This window comes from Struthio camelus, chromosome 3 (assembly GCF_040807025.1).
Source record: "Struthio camelus isolate bStrCam1 chromosome 3, bStrCam1.hap1, whole genome shotgun sequence".
Lineage (NCBI taxonomy): Eukaryota > Metazoa > Chordata > Aves > Struthioniformes > Struthionidae > Struthio > Struthio camelus.
In genome coordinates, this window is record NC_090944.1 from 139,017,747 (window position 1) to 139,038,869 (window position 21,123).

Genomic DNA, 21,123 nt, shown 5'->3' on the forward strand with positions numbered 1-21,123 from the left:
CCCAACATTTCTGCTGTGATTTCACCTAAATACTGCAGGACACTAAACAGGGCGCTCTGCATTCGTTAAACACATTCTGCAATGAATGCAACTGGTATGTTTTATAACACAACTATGATGTGAACGATGGAAAAAAACCTGTAGGGTCAACACTGTTCTGCCCCTTTTGTATTACAGAACGTCCCTTACAGCATGCCCTGTCCCCATTCCTTGAAGGACTGTATTACTGAACTCTGCTCCTTGCAGTTTAACGTAGATTTTTCCTACTTTTTATTTATGAAAACAAGAAACCATGTTAGTCTACCTCTAGGCATCATACCTGGCCCATGTTCACAGTTGGTTTGCAAAAATAATCAGCAAATGAAAACAGAGCAGGATCGGAAGTGAAAGCCGAAATTGCTTCTGGCTAAAAGCAGATTAAAACACACTCTTAAAATGAACTTTTTGGTTTTACTGCACAAATGAAATAGCAATTTACATCCACCCTTTTCTTCCCCAGCACACAAATGAGAACACTCTAACCTACAGAGAGCATATCACGGGCAAAATCAGTCCAACACTTCTGTCTGTCCACAACAAACGCACAGGTACGTAGCGGCTGCTGGCCCAAGCTCATCCCAAGCCTTACGAAAGCCACCAGACTTCCTTTCCCAGAAACGAAGTAAATAACTTCAATGCTCATAACCATATGGCAGTGCTGAAACCTACAGCATAAGCTGTTGTGCATCCCTTAACTATTCTAGAGGTGTCACTCCCGTTTCCCTGCCGGTCTGTCCTTGGGTGCACCTCATTTCACTGCTAAAGTTCTTTCTAACAAAGGCTTACCAACATTCACTGCTATATGCCATACTGCCTGCCTAAGCAGAGCTCTCACCACTGCTGCTCTGCACCAGCTAGAAAACCACTTTGGGAGCAATACCTTGAATGCCCGAGCTTCCGAGTTGCGGTGAGTAACAGTTTGTGCTAAGAGACTGCGCCAGCCCATTGGGTCCTCCTTGTACGAGAGCTGCCCAGCTCTCAGTTTCACATACAAGACGCCACCTTTAGACAGAATCGACCTGAAATAAGAACAACTATGCTTACTTCACATTGGTACTTATACAGAATAAGATAGGCCTGCAAAAGATACAAGAAATGCAACAGCCATATGAGGTAATATCCCTTGCTCTGATTATTTAAACCCTGTCCCACATGCACATACATGGAAATCTTGCTTTCTTCTGGGGCAGGTTGCTCTCAGATAATGACGTGGTGGCAGACAACGGGAGAGAAAAAAAGGGGTGAGCCATACTGATGCAAGGAACAGAACTTTCTGGAGCCACTGCAAGTTCTTGCTAGATTGTTAAAGGATGAGCTCTCACCACCAAGGACAACCACATAAGTTGTGTAAGTATCCACAGCTTTAAGGGCACGCTGTGATGGTAAAAAGGTCCTTCCTCGATGCGAAAAAACCTGACATTCCTGACCAAGCCTACAAACAGAAGCATGCAAGAGCTTAAAGCAGCATTACTGCAAAGCAGCTGCATGTTTTATCTGATTTAGAATAATATCAACTGTGCAATTAACTTCAGGCCATGAGTGTCCTTAAAAATAACTACATTACCTGTACTGAAACTAACTACTTCGCATAACAACATAGCAGCAATTCACATGTAGTAAGACAGGAAAAATGATTTCTCCCACACATGCACACATCTCCAAACACCACGAGCCAGCCAGGTCTCTACCATTTTAAAGGGCTGTGGATAGGAAAACATATCAGCCTTCTGATGTGAGGGAGAGCTAACAGATTCAAAGCATCTGGAGTCCGAGGGAACAGGTGAATCCCAAAGGAGGCAAGTTCCTTGACCACCCATGTTGCTTTCTGCTGCAGCAGCACAAAAAGGCTTTTTCCAGACAGATAAGTTCCAAAACGTGATCAGTCTAAAAGAAAGATTCAACCTAGTAGGAGAAAAACCAGCTTCCGCCAGCTAAGGTGTAGTAGGTGAATCAGCACGTGCCTTCTGATCCAGAGGACTCTGCACTTTGCAGCAGTTCTCTGTCAGTTATCTTTAAAGGCACGGACCAACGCATGCTGCGTTGCGCTGCTTAATCTAATCTCAACAGAGTCACTTAAGAGTAATCAGAATAATCATACGACTGACGAAAAGTGCAGCTGGCTTCTTCTATACTATTCACGTGACAAGTTACATTGCAGGCTGTTAAGCACAAAGGTGAGAATGATTTTACCTACTGAAACCGTATTCCGGTAAGGTTTCTGTTTTTCACAGTTGACCAATGCTGAGTTAAAATGTTAGTTAAAATGCAGTAAGTAGTACTTTGTATACTTCATGTAACATCAGAAAAATAATATTTCACAAAGCAGTAACAGTTAGCTAACTAGTGCATCAACAGCCTGGGAAATATGACATCACATCAACTCAACTCAAAACTAAAACTGTGAGTTTAAGGTAGTTTCTGGTACTGCTCAATCCCACTGCCAATATCTGTGGTTTTTACTATCAAGTTTTCCCCCACCCTGTTTTTGCATGAATTATTCACAACAACAGGTGAAACCAACTATGCAGTTTCCTTCTTCACCTTCAAGTGCTGCCAAATGCATAACAGTGAACTGAGCAAAACGCGAATTCTTTCCAAATTGTAGGTGTTATAACTAAAGGAAGTTTAAAAAAAAAAAAAACACACACCTTACAAGGTTATTAACCAGTTAAATAATATAAGAATACTTACTTGAGATGGTGCGTTCCCTTGCTTAAATCTATTAATAACTCCCAGTACCGTGGTCCCTTCACTCTGATCTGTCAATGTAAGCACTTTTATTACTAACCAGAATCATAAAATAAAGAGTTTTCTAGACTAATCTAAAGTTCTTTTTGTGCCCTCAGAAGGACATAGGCCCCTTTGTAGTACTACCTGCCCTGAAAACTCAGAGGAGAGAGAACCCAGCTTTGTGTCTCCTACAGAGAAGTTCTCCAGCATGGGGAATTCCCTGCTACATCAGATCTTAAAAGCATGACAGTCAAGTCCGAGGAGTAATGCAAGGAAAAAGTTAGCCTACGCGTCCCATAGCAATGAAATTGTCCTCAGAGCCGTTACCATAGCATAGAGCTGCCCAGAGTCTGGCTAAGGTTGAACAGTGATCTGTCTGAGGTTAGACAAGCAATCAAAGAAAAGTCACCTAAGTCTCTGTTCTTGCAGCGAGTGTGACACAGAATCTGGGCAATTAAATTTCTCATTACAGTGGAGACTTCCTTTACCTGCTTCAGTAAGTGAAGCTCTGGAAGAAGGGTAGGTGCCATCAGCTCCTCCGTGGCTTCTGCATACCACTGCGTGCCCTTTAAAAGGCCATCAACATTCACATATTAGTAAAGCTCATTTCAATGCAAAGAGAAAGAAAACGCGCAGCTCATTTACAACAATTAAGTTGGCAGAGGTCAGTCAGTTTCCGTTCCTGGGCTCTGATTAAAGCCGTGGCTTGGCATTGCTCTTAACGTCACAGGATGTAAGCCTAAACTAAAGGAATGTTTCCCATGGACGGATCAATGCACAACTTCATGCAAACCAGGCATGCTGTGACCGAAATTCGAAGGCTTGAAAAGTTAACTATGCTATCAGCAAAGCTAGCCTTCTACAGCAACAACCCCTAGCAGAATTTCATCATTTTTGCCAGATCCATGAAGGATTTGCTCTGCAGCTTTTCTCCCTTCAAATCCCAGTAACTCTCTCTTTAGCCCTACCAAGAGGATCACCTGTCTCATGTTAATCTGTACAAAACAAATCCTGCAGAAAGAAAGGGGATTCTTCCCCAAAAGAAACATGTTGCAAGCATCGGGAAAAGCCACCAAATTGCCAGTTTTGGTAGAATGAGGGAAAGGCTGTTAAAACCACAGCCAGTTCGAACCACCTCTGTGCCTTTGAAAAGTCCCCCCTCTTCAGAAAGATGAGAGGTGTGACCGTGGTTCAGCTTTTAGGCACTTGACGGTTTGAAGACTTTGCAGTGCCTTTTACTTGTCCCATGTTCTGCTCTCAAGGTGTCATCAAAGCACATATAACGTGTGAGTGGGCTGAGCACACCCCTTCAATTATCTGCCTGAAGAGTTTGGCTTGTCTCCACCACAACTTGAAAATAAATCCAAGACTGCTGGCCACAACAATGAAAACAGCACACCTTTGGTATATCAGCGTTTTTGGTCGTCTCCCACACCTTCTCAAAGACCTGCTCTCTTATTCCTCCCTCCCAGACACATTACCTTGTATGTAACCTCTATCAGTGCATAACAAGGAGTGTTCGAATCCACATCAACAGGTGTCAAGAGTCTAGGTTCTGCTGCCAGCACATACAGGTGACGCAAGGCCTGAAGATGGTACCTGCGTGTGGGAATAAGGAATCCAGCACCTTTGTATACCAAACTGCACACAGCTCAGTAGCCAAATACAGTTGTCAAATAAGCTAGAGCAAAATCTGTAGTAATGTAGTAGTTCTTTGATTTTGTTAACATACGCACTTTACCTCACCGGACAAGACTTCATGAATCACATGATTAAAACTGATCAAGAGTCATAAACGGACAGATATTGCGAGTAAACTTTTTTGCTGGAACAGTTACGTCGCAGTAGCATTGAGTAGAGCCTCAAGAAATCTCCTTGCACTTCTTCACTGATCAAAGATCACTACCACCCTCCTAAATCTTCACTTATTTCTTCTGGTTTTCATTAGGTTTTTTTGGAAAGCCTCCAAAAAATTTGTTTACGGGACGCCTAGGTAAAAGTTCTAGATCATTTGTCTGTAAATAAATTCTTCTTCAGGGAGATGATTTAGCTTAAATTAAGAAAATACAAGCCATAGAAAACCCTTACCGATTGTCTGTGCTGTGAACAGGGAAATGAGGATACAGTGCACAAAGGAGAGCAGCAATTGAAGAATTTGAAGTGCTCAGTGAGTATCTGTAGAAAAACATTATCTATTAGTTTTCAGTGCTAACAAATACTGACAGCTCTACCAGAGGTGTTAAAAATATTTTTGCACCCCACAGAAAGAAAGGACAGTAGCAAAGTGCAGAAACGCAATACATTTTCTGATGTGTTCCTATGGTAGGCAAAACGAACATGCAGCAGTGGGAAATGAGCACAAACCAGAAACATTCCTGTGCCATTTCTAAGTAATGCAGTATCTAGAAGACATTAAGATTTGTAATAGAAAACTTCTCTACGCAACTATATATTAAAAAAAAAAAAAAAAAGTAAAAAAAGGTAAATGTCTAGATCTTCCAGATAATGGGGACAGTTTCCAAGCCACCAAGCTCAGAGTATTTTTCAAGGCCTGGACAAAATGGAAATTACTTTGGCATCAGCGTTTGTCTTGTCTGTTGCAAAGCAGGAAACAATATAGCTAAAAAGGCGACACACTTAACATGGTAACAATCCTAAGAGATGAGTGTGCCTAATACATAATGAAGATGCCACATCAGCATCAAGAAGAGATGACAAATTCTCACTTTTACTAACCCAGGAAGAATGAAATGTCCTGTGTTCTCTGACTGCAGCCCCTAGAAGTAAAAGGCTCTGTTCCAGTCAATGGAAGGCCAAAAGAAAGGAATCTGGCACCAGAGATGGGTAACAGAGAAATTCATACCGCAGGAGCTATCTGTCGTGTAGCTCTATAAAGCCTCATGCTAGAGTATACGCTTAAGGAAACTAAGCTGAACAAAGAATTAAGCAGAAGATATGAAATTCTGGCCAACTGGAGTGCGGCAGGAAGGCCGAAGGTATTGCATTCGAAGAATGCCCAAGAGGGGCAAGTGATGAGCATCAAGACCCTGAGGGGAAAAAAGGAAGATGAGAATGATGCAAATGAATCTTTCCAGAGACACCTGGAAGAATGGAGTCATTGAAGGCAAACGGTTTTTGCTTACTCACCTTACTAAGTTGTATCAAGTCACCTTGACAGAAAGCAGGGCTAAAAGAAGGACCAATTTAAGCAAACGGAGAAATAAATGGAGGGAAAGGATAGTTCTCTCCCAGGGTGGACCCAAGCACCGTTGCTCCTCCAGTCCCAGCACCGGGTAGCTGCCTTGCTTTCTTTGGTACCTTCATGCATGCCACTTCAAAGCACTGCACTTACCAGACACAAGTAAGTGTCTAAGTGGCTTCATCCTCCTCCATTTTGCTATATACAAAGATATTCAAATGATAGTAACTACTGAAAACCTGATCCAAAACTATTGTGTGCACAAGCTGAGCTTTGACAAGAAAACAAGCTGTTAATAGCTGTGACAGTTTCTGCTGTTTGTATCATCAGCTTTCTAACTTCCAAGAGTCTATCCAGTCTCTAAGAGTCCAAATATGAGGAGGTTCACTGTGCAGACATTATTAAAAACAAGGTGATAAATAAAAGATCAAATCACTGATACCAAAATATCAAAGGCAGTAAATGTAGGTATGAGTACAGAAAAAGAGGAAAAAAGTCCCCTGGACCCAAAGCAGAGTCAAAGACAGGCAACTCTTCCTTCTCCAGAAAAGATCTCTGTCATTTGCCCATGAGTTATCCTCACTCTAACTTACCCTTTGGACCTCAAGAACTTGCATGCTTTTCTGCACATTGGTCCAGCTTCCACAGCAGAGGTGGAAGAGGAAAAAAGTTGCCTTTGGAAACGGCAAGTTACCTTCCTCCTCCCAGAAAGAGGAGCCCCAAAGCCATGTGGTGAGCCAGGTGGAACCCGTAGTTCATCTCTCCGCCTGTCTTCTTGTGCATGAAACGGCAAAGCTGAAGGACTTTCAGGTTTCCGGAGCCAGCCATCACCATCGCCAGAGACAGCAACAAGACACTCAAGCATGTTTCGAGATTATAGTGACCTGTCTTCAAGTAGATTAGGGAAAGAATCATTACACTTCTGTGGTCAAACACAAGCTCTTGGTCAGACTGAGTATGTCATTCTCTACCCCAGAGTTCAAAAACCACACTCCACAGAAACAGGGAGAGTGGAGAACCAGCAAAGTCCTTAACAAAAATGATTCACACCCCTGTCACATTCTATAGATACATTCTGTAAGATACACAAGTAAAAGGGATGTTTTTGCTTGCATTAAGGCTTCAGTGAGGGTAAAAACTTATCACACAACAAAGGCTCCTTTCCACTGGAAAAAAAAAAAAAACACTTTAAAGAACTTACTATCGAAGCTGTTGGTGCTGACAAACACTTCAGGAAATCTGTTGCATATTTGTACTGGAAAGAAAAGAAATATATACTAAATAGAGACGTAAAGGATAGATTACAGCTCTACGGGAAAATCGAGGGGAAAAAGTTCAAAAACCTCTTACCAAGCACTTAAATGCTGCCAGATTTTCTGAACCAGCAAATCGAAATCCCAGTGATAAGCATGCACCAGCAATGATGTAGACATGAGCTTGCCTAATAAGTAACATAAACAGGAAATGAGCAAGTGGTTCTCTTTTCCTAATCTGAATAAGCATCATAAACTTCTTCATTAAAAAACAAAACAAAAACAAAAACCACACTCCTCCTTTAAAGAAAACTAAAAATAAAATTTCCCGAATATCAAGGGACAGATTTTATTTGCATATTGACATTTCTATAAAAAGTTTAGTTGCATGTTTCAAAAGTAAAATTTGGCTTGGTATAGCCTTCCTCTCTAGCTGCAACTGATCTTTATACGTGCTACTTACGCCAGTGTCTCTAAACTCAGGTCTTCAGATGAAGGCAGCTCTGTTGCATGAAGGGATATACTATTCTCTCTTATGATCTATAAAAAGCATAAGAGGCAGAAAACTTAATCCAAGGGATCCTCTCCGAACCTTTCTGGGCATCTAGGGTTCATAAGTCATACAAAACAGGTGGTCTGTTTCACAGGATTACAAAAGCTAATTTTTCTTCCACTTGCTATTGCTTCATTACACTTCTGATCCAAAAGGGATGCTTTTCAATACTCATATATCTAGTTCCTCAAAGACTTCTAAAAGGCAATGGCAAGACTGAGTACATACAGTAACATCACACTCTTGACACAAAACAGAGCCAGACGACACCTACAGAGGCCACCTCGTTCATCTGCACCCTGTATTTTTGATAGATAACTATCTAATTTGTTCTTAAAAATGCCAGTGATGGCAAGCCCGTGCTCTATGCAATATATCTTGGAGTGCTGCTGATCTCATTGTTAGACAGTTATTCCTAATGCTCAGCTGAAACCTCCCTGCAGCAATTTTGCACACAGCTTCTTATCTCATGGATGTGGAGAAAAGTTTAATTCCTTTCTCTTTCTGGCACTTTCTCTAGAGCATGAATATACTCTACGAGGAGTTCCCAGCACTCCTATCATGGTCCAGAAACCCAGTGCAACAATCATCCCTGTCACGTGAATATCAAATTTAAAACTTGTCTTGATTGCAGTCTTTGACCCAACACCTGAAACATTATAGGAAGGGAACTACGGAGGCTTCTGGTTCAAGCCCCTGCTCAAAAGGGGCCACCTTCAAAGCCAAATCAGGCTTGCTCAGGGGCCTTATGCAGTTTAGCTTTGAATAACCTCAAAGATGGAAATCTCACAGACTCTCTGGGCTCATCTTCTAATATTTGACTCCTCAGACTGTGAACATTTTTGTTTGCCCTTACATATTACAATTCTCATGTTGCAACTTGTGTCCATTACCTTCATTCTTACTGCCTTTCTTCAATAGCCCATCAAGTTTTATTTAGCCTGTCAAGACTCCTTTGTAAAAACAGAACTGTCGGTTCAGCCCACAGACTCTCCTACATCAAATTAAGTTTCATATAGCAAAGAAATATTACAAATTAACATACATTTTACTTGGAAGCTCATGTGACAAAGGAAATGATCACATGTGTAACAACCCAGTGAGATGTAAAATTGGGAAGCAAACACATTAAGTGTAAACACCTACTTGAGGCACATTGCTGTTAACCCACTTCGAATTGGGCAAGATGTCATCCCACAAAATCAGGCATCGAGCCAAGGTCTGAAAAGGTGAGAAAGCCAAAAGTGTAAGGAAGAAGAAAAAATAAAACAACAATGATAACTTTTTTTTTTTTTAAATCGTAACAAATGCATCCAGAAAGAAAAACAGAAAATCTAGATAACCCCTAGCAGCTCTTTCATTGCTTCTCAGCCTTCCTATCAGAAGCAACAGAAAAGCTCTTTTGTTTTAGGAAATTCATGTTCTGTTTGTAGATAAAAGAACCACAGAACAAATTCTTTTGAGGTCTGCATTTCAGCTAAATTTATCAGCTAAAAAAGTACAGTGTATGCTTGCAACAGATCCAGAGGCCTGACTGAATCTATCTGTGAAGTTCAGTCAGAAAAGCTACAAAAGTTTACTTAAACTGTTCAGTTTAATTTAAGACTCCTCATAAAATGCATCTTTCAAATATTTCTCACTGAATTGTCTTTCTCTAGTGCTGCATGACAAGCAAACTGCCCTCCTACAAGCAGATATTTCTTTGGAGGTAGAAGTCTGAAAGGCAAGCAATGAATTTCTGAGCTACCAGATACCTAAGGTCTTCTACATGACACATACGTGCACCGGATTTTAAGGTGCATTTTTAGTATTGTTAAATAAACTGACAAACGAAACAAAAGAAAAACTTACTCTCAATAAAAGGAACTCTGGTTTTACAAAGTCCAGTAGATACATTGTATCTGGTGCTTGAAGCCAATCAGCAATGGACCTGCAGAGCACAGTAAAGCAACAGGGTTTACAGATCATACTTCAAAGGGGCACAAAATTGTCTGAGCCACACAAAGCAGGGCCAATGTTATGGCAGTGTAAACTCCTGTAACTAGTTATTACAAAACATCTGAGTAATTAGAAGGCTAATACCTGTTATTAGTCTTTAGATAGATCATCGCAAGCGCAAGCGTAGCACCTGGACAAGTAACATCCACGTTTATGGTGTCTCCTTCCTGTGAAAATACAACATATTTTCAGACCAGGTAACTACGAAGGCAACAGCCTGAAGTGATGCGCAGAAGCATTCAAAATTCCCACAGTGCACTGAGACGCAGACCCACTGGAGATCTCTACGCCACCACTATTTTCAGCTTAAGCAAGCAAGAACGATGAACAACTATAACATGTACCTTAATCTGATAACTGGGAGACTTGTGCTTCTCTCTGTGCATTCCTGCTTGGAACCGCCGGTGACCTCCAACCATGTACTGGTAAAGCTGCTCAGGAACATTGAGGTCTGACATGCCTATCAAATTACTGCCATGCTAAGGAACAAAGAGGACAAGAAATAAGAAGTGCCTTTACATACGAGAAAAAAGTGCATTTGGCCAAAAGCAGCTGGGAGTCAAGGATGAAACAGTTCTCAGCACCCCCAGCCCAACATACAATGATTCTTCTACTAACTGCAGTTTAAACAAAAAGAGGCGCTCACCCCCAGGCAAACCATGCCTAAGGCTAGCCCAGATGCCAGTGAATAGGACTCTCTGTCAGTGCAGTACTCCATTTCTGGTCCTGGAGGACGTCCTTGGGGAAACAAAACAGTGAGATTCATCTTCTAAAATTCCAGCTAAATAAACATGGTTTAATATTTCTAATGAAATGGAAAAAAAATTCTGGCACTTCAAGAAAATCAGGAAAGTTCTCTCTCCAATAATTGTCATTAAACTGTTCATCATCAAATGATAAAGCCCTCCAGAAGCAGTACATATTGCTAAATGATATGGCTGAAGTTCAGAGACCCAGTGAAAACACCACACTACAGTTATATATATTTTGAAAATATCTACACCTATCAAACGTTGGCAGCAGAGTTCAAAAGCTGTAGCCAGGAAAGACTGCCTATATCAAATTACCAGAAACATAATAGACATAATTTCATACTTAAAATTTATCCCATTCTTAATTTAATAAACTGCATATCCTCTTTTAACTGAAGAGTTACATATAAACATGAATTAAAACTTAACTGTCAGAAATAAAATCAGAACAGCTACACTGTTGGAAGTGCTGTTGTGCTGTTTGGAAGGCCTTAAACCACCTTAAACCTGAAACAGGAAACTTGAGGAAAGGATGGCTCCACTTCCACCAACCTAGTGAGCCAGAAAGACTGTCCTTGCAAGACAAGCTTTTTTTCCATGCAGCGCCTCAGTCTCTGGTTTCTACAGGGACAACTCCTTTGTGGGCGGACGTGAACACCACCACGTCTGGGAAGGGTCGGCTTCGTCAAGTATACACTCTGCAATAGATCTGCTCAGGTGCTGCAGAGGGTCAGAATTTCTGCACATACGGCATCCAAGTCAAGAAGAATATGTACTTAGAGTAGACCACTAACCAAACAGCTGGCAACCAGAGACCAGTTCCACTTGGACAAAATTTCCACGTGGAAAAAGCACATAGGTCCAGCCCCAATGCTGTTATTACATTTTCACTAGCTCAGTGAGCGTTTCCTACTATACAGAACACACAGCTTACAGTAACATCTATTCCTTTGAACAGCAGAGGATAGGGTGTGGCAAATGAGAGGTGGATATTGCGGTGGCAGCGATATAATTGAGAGGAAAGACGCATTAAATTTTTCAGGTCACTGATGCACTGTGTAAAACATGCACGTGTTGTGTCTCTCTCCCGATCCACACACAGTTTTTCCAGTGTCAGCACTTACCTATTTCAGCCAGCAGAACCTCAGCTGTGTGCCTGTGAGCAGTGCCTTGATAAACAAGGCCTATTCCTATCACAGCAGCCACCTGCACGTTGTGCGGGACATCCAGCTCTGTTGAAGTTGGTGGTAGGAGGGCAGGTATGTGAATGCTCAGGAGTCGTGTAATAGCCATATCCATCGTGCCCAGCTTGGCAGCAGAAACACCAAGCAACAGTCCAATACTCGTCATCTCATGGCCCTGAGACAGGAAACAAATATCTGTGATTAAAGAAGGCACGGATGTTCAGCAAGGGAAAAAATTTCAGCTGGGACAAGTGTTAAGTCTTACATTCTCAAATATACACAGCAGTTAAGCTTTTTGAATTTACCTCTTAAGGAAAACGAACACTCGCTGTTACAGGTGTAAAGGTATTTTCCAAACTCAAGCTCTTACTGCAGAGGCAGACTTCAATCTAAACGGAAATTCTTACACAAAGAAATGCTAAGCCTAGTTTTAATGGGGACTTTTAGTTTCCAAAAAATAATTTGGGTTGTTCTAAAAGCAAAGCCTGAAGTTGTTGCTTGAAAAGGACCTCGTTTTCCTAGTAGTTCATTTCGAATCCCTCCCTCTCACCAAGCCTGATGCTCATTGGTGTTTAAGTTTCAAAGTAATCACATATTTACAGCTTCTTAAAATTTAAGGTGGGATTGCAAGAGCACCTATGATTTTCAGCCTTTTAATAGAAACTCCATAAAATCCTGAGTGCCCAGCTCTCACTCTGTAACGTAGAAGGATTAACAGTACAGAATGAGCAGAGGTAATTCACCTGCCACCATGAGCTGTGCATCAACACAGTACAGAAAGATCTAGTGACAAAACACTTGAACAGAAACATAGGCGTATACTTCTAACAATTAATTAAGTAACTGTGAAATTCTCCCATACCAAGAAACTTTCTGTTTCACAATAACTTGATTTTTTTTTTTAAATGTTTAAAGAAAAAATTCTGTAGATATTTCTCTCCGTTGCCTATGAAATAAGGCCTCACCTTGGTTAAGTAGTCATGTATATTGAGCGTGGCAAGTTTTGTGAGATGCCCGTTGAGACCGAGAGCCATGAGGAAGCCTGCATATTCATTTGCTAGTTCAGCAATTTTGGGCTTGTTATAGACAATCCACGCAGAATCTATCTGTGAGGCAGGAGCTATCTTCAGCCCAGCAGCGACACCGTTGTGAAAGCTAGCCCAGCAAGCCATGTTTGGAGGTACATCAATGTTCCCACTGTTAAGGTCAACAGTAGTGTTCCTCGGAGGAGCACGGCCTGCCCATGACAGAATCATTAAAATAACGAAGATAGATTAAAAGACCTTTAGAAACGGCAAAGGAATAACTCAGTTTAGCAGTGTTTGTCTTGCTGTTTCATTGAAATCTCAGAGGAACAATAGTAAAAAAAAAAAAAAAAATCAAAACAAAACATTAATGCTAACCCAAAGAACTTCAGACAGCTCTCAGCTTCAGTAGGATACTACATGAACAAACACTGACGGCATGCTAGGTAACACTTCTATTCTGAAGACGGTCACAGGTATCCTCAGACATGTCAGATGACAGAAGCACAGTATAAGAGATAAAACAGCAGTTTGGATTTTGGAGTATCCACATCCTATAAGGCCCTAATACTGACCAGCTGCATGTCCTTGGGAAACTTCTTTTGGTCTCTGCTTCACGTAAGATCTCAGTGGTAGATAACAACACTGGCCTTAACCATTCAAGGACAAGAAACTAGCAGGTGCCAGATTCAAAACAATAAAGAGAGCTGCTTCTTCACATAAAGCACACTTAAGCTATGGAACGCTACATAAGCTACACGTCTTTGCACAAAGACACCGAAGATGCTAGAAAGTTCAGATAGCTTCAAGAAGTGATGGGGTAACTGACGACAGAAACTCCATCGTATTCTGTTAAACGCAAAAATAGCCTCAGGGGCGCAAGTCACTGGCTACTGAAAGAATAAATAAGCAGCGATGCTACCCTGATATTTCTCAGTCTTTCCTTGGCAGCTACTAGATGGGACACTGGGCCAGAAGCCAGAGGACTGCAGATTTACAATACGTGAGGGGAAAGGAACAGGGACTGGGAGCAGCTGGCAAGATTAAGGAAAAAGGAGTCAAACTTGCAAGAAAACGGGCAGAAAAAGAATCTGATCTCTAGCACGCATTCCTCCTCCAGAGCCTAGAGCAGAACTGGAGTTTCCCTAAAGCCTCGCCATTCCTCTGCTGTCAGGAAATACCTGTGAAACCCACTGGCCAAACTCCACTTTTCCTCTCTGGCTAGTCCACAAAGGACAACAGCCTCCTGCTGCAATTTATTTTATCTGCTGTTGCAGTGAATTCAAGTGGCAGGATCTTGTGTGATGACTGCACAAGTTCCAATAGAGTAAGAAGTCACCGACTGTGAAAGATACAGTTTGGCTGCTTTTGCATAGCAAAGCATGTTCCTAAGTTCTTGAGGGCGGCATCATTTATCTAGCAAAGCAGATGTATTCTGGCAGGCAATTATTGCAACTTCAACAAACCAAACCCTGAAGAAAACGCTTACCAACGTACCAGTTAGATTCAATTTCGGGATAGGCAATTGTTCTGTTGGAACAGGATGATACGAGAACAAAGTAAACATTCCTCGGCCAACAGGTAGTGCCATGGTTCGCTGGCACAGCTGTAACAACCTGTTGGGGAGACGAAATCAAAACCAAGCCAATTCCTTAATGCAGACAAATATTCCAAACACATGATACGGAACGAATCTACAGAACAGGCCCTGGAGAGAGAGTCGTTTCCCTGAGTAGGGGACAGCATATTGTCTTCACTTTTTTAGTAGGCTAAACTTATGAACCAAAATCTTTAGTGTTTAAAAGGTTCATCTCAAAGATATGCTGTAGCTGACAACATGTTGAAATTTTCCTCTGTTTTCTCCTTAAAGCTGGGGGTTGTTGAATAAATATGTAATGTACAATTTTGCAGCTATATCAGAGACAAAGACAAAAGCAGAAAGCAAAACAAAGTCAATTGCCATATGCAATCTTGCTATGACTAGTGATCACATCTAGTAATAACCTCTGTACAGAATTAATAATATACTTCCAGGAATGCTGACCACAATTTTCTATGATTTACTCTGGAAACACTTTCTAGACTTGTTAGACTACTCAGCTTGTTAGGCTGGACAATAATTCGCTGCGTTCCTTCAGCTTCCAACTTTTGTTGTGTGTTTTGCATGTTAATGATATTCTGAAGATTTAGTTTTCAGTGAGAAGACGCTTTTAAGACCTCCAAAATAAGGAGCTCAGTGGACGGATGTAAGACCGCATACATCCAAGCTAACGTGAACAACCTGTGCCTAGCTTACTAATCAGTGTAGCAATTCTGTGGCCTGTAACCACCGCCTTACACCTCACTCAGCAATACACTCGGGAAGAGCTGACTATATACATAAGTGTGTGTGTGTGTGTGTGTGTGTGTGTGTGTGTGTGTATGTGTGTGTGTAAATTATATCCATAAAAATATAAATTTATATATATTTTTTTCATTCAATGCATAAAGAAAACGATTGGATGGGCAGCCTGGCAACAAGCCAAGATTCAGTGAACTCTTGTTGTACATGTTAGCTTATCTATGCTATGCGTTATCTTCTATGACCAGTATTTCCCTGTACCTTTTTCTATGACGATTTGGGTGCCAATGGAAGTAAACTTAGCTAAAGGGACACAAGTGTGGAAGCATATGAGCAGTGAAATTCCACTGTTGCATTATATTCCCACCCCTAAACCCACTAGCACCTCCACAGGAACGCTTCCACTGGCAAAGAAAGGGATATCTTTAACATACGCAGTCCAAACAGCTGCTTGCAGCTTTGCAGATCTGACTCTGCGAAGACCTGCAAATCCAGGAAAGGACAGGGGCGTAGGGCAGCAGACTGTATGACACCAGAACGTGGCAGGCAGAGGGGATGAAGAGAGTCCTGGCTTTGGGTGGCAATTAGAGGATAGAGGGAGGGCACGAACCTTTGTGATACATGACATTATTCAGACCAGGGCTTGAGGAAAGGAATTATCATCAACTGACACATTACCTCGCCTGGGGAGGGAGGGTGCCATAGCGCGTAGAGTCTGTATCACACACAGACTAACCTTTACTAGACAAATAAGCCCCATTTAACCCAAGGCTATGACTATCAAGCTCTGTACAGCTTGTTTCTCCGGAGGAGGTCCTGCTTATATTTATTTAAGTTGCTTTTATCCTCCTTTTTAGATGGAGAAAAAAATGCTGCAACCTGCTTTCACATCATAATTGATCTCAACATGCTGTTTGGAGTTCAGATTAACACTCTTTCCCATATGCAGCTGGAATCCTGAGAGCTCCTAACCCAATACAGAACAGTTTTGACATCCACTGATGTCAAAGTGACATGAACCTCAAACACTTTCATTCTGAAATCCAGCCCTCTTCTATGAGCGTTCACACTCAGGTTTGTCTACTTTAATGTTCAGTTCAGGACTAGACTATATCACGCTGTTTGGTATGCATACTTAACTTTAAGCCACCAAAAATACTCAGTTTTTCACCTGAATGAAACACTAAGGAAAAACTGCCAGAAACAGAGGGAATTCTTTACCGGTTTTCTTTTTCTTCTATGTATTCATGGTCACTAGCTTCTGGCATCTGCACTACATTGACACGTACTGGACGGGCACTTTGAAGGAGTCTTCGTACTTCCTGTACTCTCAGATCCTCACTCCATATTAGAGACATCACTTCTTCATTCATATCATTCATGCCATCCTCATCCTCTTCTGATTCAGATCCAGAGGGAATATCAGAGGACAGCACTTGGCCCACCGACTGAAAGGGGAAAAAAGGAAAGATATCATTTCTAGAAGTCCAGACGCACACACACCACTAAGTATCAGAAAGCCAGCAAATACTAGCACCATAACTGGAATGCACCCAGCACAGCTACCTGCACTGAGATTAGTCTGTAAATTAAATGGACCGAGATGCTTGCCATCATGAATTATACCATCCATGCATTCGTGCCACTCATTTATAAAGCCCACAGGATTTCTGAACACTCTAATAAACTATTTTTGCACACCTGAAAGGGATGAATAACTATCAAGATAGGAGGAGATGACACCTCAAAGATGAGGCAAACGTTCTTGGGTAAGGATTGAAAAGCAGGAGCTTGAAGAGACGACGTCGGAAATCTTGTTCTCGCTCTTCCTTAACCAGCTCTTCTTTCAGAGCTGTAGGATGAAACGGCTTTCCTTCCTTGCCTACGCAATTATCTATGACTGCTAAGAAAACACTTCAGCAATTTCAGCAGTGAAAAACAGAAACCTAGACCAGCATTTCAACAAGTATTTGAATAAAGGTTAAACTCCTGAAGGCACAAATACAGTCTGCTGTGGCAAATCTGAAACCCAGGTTGTCCAAGACCTACTGACTCTCAATGCAGTTGAGACTGCTGTTCTGTATACTCAATGCAGCCCTATCCAGGCACAGGCTTTACTGTCCTTATCATGCATGTCTTCCCGAATTAGCACTTTAATTCGGATTTGATTTTTTTCCAGCATCCTTTGAAAACAAGCTACCTATTAAAACAAACAGTTAACCCATAGGGAAGTGAAATCCAAATGTGTGTTGTTGCCATCAACCAACCTGGGTTTCACTGTGGCAGTGGAATGTTTTTTGAACTCACGTGCCAGCTTCTTCACAACCAGAAGATACTGAAGCATTTCAAGGGCTTGGAAGCACTGTGGAAACACCCTCGCTTTCTTTGTATGATTTATAAAATCCTGGTTTAGGTCTCTGTCCCCCCGTTTATTTGCATCACACAAGTGAGGGACAGGATCAATAACAAGAACGACAAGGATGGTATCGGTCAGGATGCAACAGAGTATGCCCACAATTTGCTTACACTACACTTGCTCCAAACAAGTCTGTCACTCCATATGAAGCACAAATTCATTTAATTTCTATGAAGTTCAGCAGAAATAAGCTTTCCCGCTGAATGCAGAATTTCCTTAAGGTCTGACCAAATAATTTGGACATCAACCCTAAGGTGGGCTAGCACGTTCCTCTTTCTTCTCCACCTGTCGTGGTAAAGAGATTTGTTCAAAAAAATAACACAGCAAATGAATATAAATAATATGATTAATCTAGGAACAACAACAACAACATCTCTAAAACTGTTTTTTTTTCCCCTATTCTATTTCTCAGAATTTTAGCAAGCTGATAGATATAGAATAATACAGACTATACCAAACACAGGGTCTTCCTAAGCCTCACTGGTAACACATGACACCAGGAATGCAAGTGAATTAACAGCTGATGAATGAAAACCAATTTCTTCTGATAAATATGCACTAAATCTCAATACATAACCGCACCACCCATATAGCCAGCGTCCGTTTTGAAACAGGAAACTCCACCCTGCCCCACTGAGAAATGACAAACAATTTGGCGTTTGAAAATCACTTTATCCTTTTAAGGTAACACATATTTGAGGCATTGTTATAATGTAAGTGGCGAAATTGGATTTATCATTGTTTTAGGTTTAGCTCTGTTACACCAGGGTAAAAAGTTCACCGCCTGCAAATGAAATAGATTTTTAATGAATGATGGCGTATGAGATCTTAAAAAAAAATCTTTCCTTCAAATTAATTAAAAAAAAAAAAAACTTTTCTGATACGAAGTTAGTCATGAAGTCCCTGCTAAAAAAGGAAAAAAAAAAAAACAAAAAACAAGCAGTTTTAAAATCGCTTCCAAAGCTAAGGCAGCATTTAAAGGGCCTTGACCAAGATGTACTTGAGAATGCAAGTTTCCTCTTCATGACTTCTGAAGAGACTATAGACTATTATTATGCAGTTTTATGCATGCCACTAGCCAGCTTTCAGGTAGAGTTTTGGCTTACCATACAGTCCTTGACAAAAACCACCAAACTGAGCTGAGATGCCACATTCCCACTATAAGAAGAAAACGTTTAAGGGAAAACAACAGAAAATGCATGCTTTTTTCTCTTTACTTCAGGATACAAAGAACTAAATCCTTTTCGAGAAAGGAGAGAAATATGAAGAAAGGGTATTTCAGAAAGCATACCAGTTCTCCCAGAGAAAAGCGAGATCCCAGCTACGCCAACTCACGAAGGTGCCAGACTGACAAACATCCACCTCCCTGCCATCACCTGTTTTGATGGCAGAGCCTCTGCATAGAGCACCAAGAGCTCTCCAGAACTTCTCAGAAACACAGCTTTTTTGGAGAAGATGACGACTTATAGAGGCATTACTGTACAGGCAAAATTTTTGAACACTATACTTAAATGAAGTTTAAAATCTATTTTATATCAATAGTCTCCAGAGTTATGCACAGCTACTCTTCCTGTGCCGGATGCTGTTTTTTTAATACTGAAACTCTCACAGGCACGCAAACCGTATGCTGCCCTTACTCTCGAATCCTGCACCTTCCGTATGCTGTAACCTACAACCCTGAACATCCGCAGATGGTGGGGAAGTTGCTAAACAGCTGGAGTGCTCTGCCCAGTATCCAGTAGCATGAAAACCACGTGTGCCCATACTCACAGATTTACCCTTTTGCAGGTTCCCTTCACATGCTTGTTTGGACAGATCCTGGCGCCCAATCAAGAGACAAACTGCTTCTGGCCAGTCTGAGGCAGGCTGTTCTCGGCAATAATATATTGCATCTCTAATAGGAAGCGCTACACCAAAGGGGAGAGACTCCAAATCCCTCAAGGTGAAACCTCAAAATTAGCGGGGGGGAGAAAAAAGAAAAGAAACCTTTAACAATCAAAACTAGGTAAAATGTATTTCAGATTATGCAAGCATAAAATTATTTACAGTTGTTATCATTTTGCACATTGAAAAGCTGCTCTTACCAACATTAGTCATCCAAATAACTAACTTTTCAGCCAGGCTAGAAACAGACGTGCTGTGTCTGAAACTGCATCTGTAAAATAATGGGGAATAAAGGCAAAGTCAATAAAAGCTAGTCAGAAACTCAGCATAGAGTCCAAAAAAAGTATAAAATGATAACTGATCAGCATTAAAAACATACCGATTGTCATCCTGCTCTATTTGCTGTTTTCGTTGTCCTAGGAAAGACAAATAAGGCCATGTCAGTCCGTGTTCTCCAACCAAAGGAACAGCATGTAACACACACGACACTGGGAGATATTATGAGGGCATCAGAGCATCGTTACCTGATGTAATTTTGTACAAGTAATGGGAGGCTTCATTAGACACAGCTCTCTCGTCACCAAGTATGTACAGAGCCACACTCTGAGTAGGAAAGAAACACCATGATACTAAGTCATTTCGTCTGCAGCTAATATTATATTGCCTATCAAAACCAACAGATGGTAACTTTAGTAACTTATGTTTTCATAATAGACCTGTCCCGCTACTTCATTAGTAAACGCAGCCTGAAAACATCTGATGCAATAAATGAAACTCTTCTGCTTTAGCTTTCTAAGTTTGTCAAAATAAATCTTGAAACAATTAAATGAATTTTCCCCAACGACTGTTTCAAAGGAAAAACTATATCTGCTATAAACAGAAAACACATTCCCACTGATTTTTGCTGTTTCTCCCATTTCTTTGGATTCTTCCTGTTAAATGTACACATTTTCTACAAACACAGTTTCTCTCACACATAGTCCCTCCACACCTTGAATGTTGGCTACTTTGTGAAGGCTGTGAGCGAAAAAGTTTTTCCCTATACAAAGCAGTGCTCATCTCATCTATCTAGCCAACAAAGTGATCTGTCATCATATTTACCTTTGGATACTGCCAGACAAGCTGGCATGCCAAAGGCAAATAAATAAATACATCTTTTGTGTTTTTCCATCAAGATATTCTGATGAGCTGCATTTCTGACCTGCCAGCTCCGACCTCTGCATGGTCGAGTCACGCAGTGGTAGAAAGAAAGATGGAGGTGGACACACATGGCTGCTGGTCTGAGGGAAAGCCTACTGCTCTTCAGAGCTTGATTGCAGGGGCCAATTTTCAGATGAAGCATCAGCACTTGAAGGAATTTCAGCGCTGCTGCTTCAATTCTTGCCACTTACAAGTAGAGGACAGACCGACTCCTGGCCGCTCAGACCAGCGGCTCTGCAACTGGTTCTGGACGCTTGGGTCACAGCGGAGTCTCTCTGGCCTATTTTTCCTCTTCAGGCATGTCAGTCTCAACATTTCTTTTTTGAATCCTGTACTGACAGGTTTTCTCCATGTATCTTTTTGTGAATAAGGGAGCAGGGCTGGTCAGAAAATAGTATCAGCACCGATAACCACGCATGCAACTACATACTTTTCTTGATACGCACTCAAGAAAAAAAAGCTGGGAAATTCTCACTCACAAAATACGGTTAACTCTGAGTTACATTATGACTTTGCACATGCCATTGCTGCAAACCACAAAAAAAACAT

At 41.3% G+C, this 21,123-nt stretch overlaps 1 protein-coding gene across 2 annotated transcripts in view; it reads right to left on the reverse strand.

The window, feature by feature from the left end:
* ANAPC1 (anaphase promoting complex subunit 1) overlaps positions 1–21,123 on the reverse strand; it is a 45,990-nt gene that overhangs the window by 3,453 nt on the left and 21,414 nt on the right. For both annotated transcript variants that reach the window (XM_068940448.1, XM_068940449.1), the window contains exons 22-44: positions 19,899–19,977; positions 19,754–19,790; positions 19,575–19,645; positions 19,261–19,439; positions 16,296–16,522; positions 14,231–14,349; positions 12,674–12,945; positions 11,649–11,883; positions 10,419–10,510; positions 10,117–10,251; positions 9,857–9,939; positions 9,626–9,704; positions 8,921–8,995; positions 7,685–7,761; positions 7,319–7,409; positions 7,170–7,223; positions 6,663–6,856; positions 4,858–4,944; positions 4,251–4,368; positions 3,258–3,335; positions 2,731–2,798; positions 920–1,058; positions 320–406 (exon numbers count right to left, since the gene is read on the reverse strand). In XM_068940448.1, the coding sequence (XP_068796549.1) occupies positions 320–406; positions 920–1,058; positions 2,731–2,798; positions 3,258–3,335; positions 4,251–4,368; positions 4,858–4,944; positions 6,663–6,856; positions 7,170–7,223; positions 7,319–7,409; positions 7,685–7,761; positions 8,921–8,995; positions 9,626–9,704; positions 9,857–9,939; positions 10,117–10,251; positions 10,419–10,510; positions 11,649–11,883; positions 12,674–12,945; positions 14,231–14,349; positions 16,296–16,522; positions 19,261–19,439; positions 19,575–19,645; positions 19,754–19,790; positions 19,899–19,977 (2,676 nt within the window). The remainder of the gene's footprint in view (positions 1–319; positions 407–919; positions 1,059–2,730; positions 2,799–3,257; positions 3,336–4,250; positions 4,369–4,857; positions 4,945–6,662; positions 6,857–7,169; positions 7,224–7,318; positions 7,410–7,684; positions 7,762–8,920; positions 8,996–9,625; positions 9,705–9,856; positions 9,940–10,116; positions 10,252–10,418; positions 10,511–11,648; positions 11,884–12,673; positions 12,946–14,230; positions 14,350–16,295; positions 16,523–19,260; positions 19,440–19,574; positions 19,646–19,753; positions 19,791–19,898; positions 19,978–21,123) is intronic.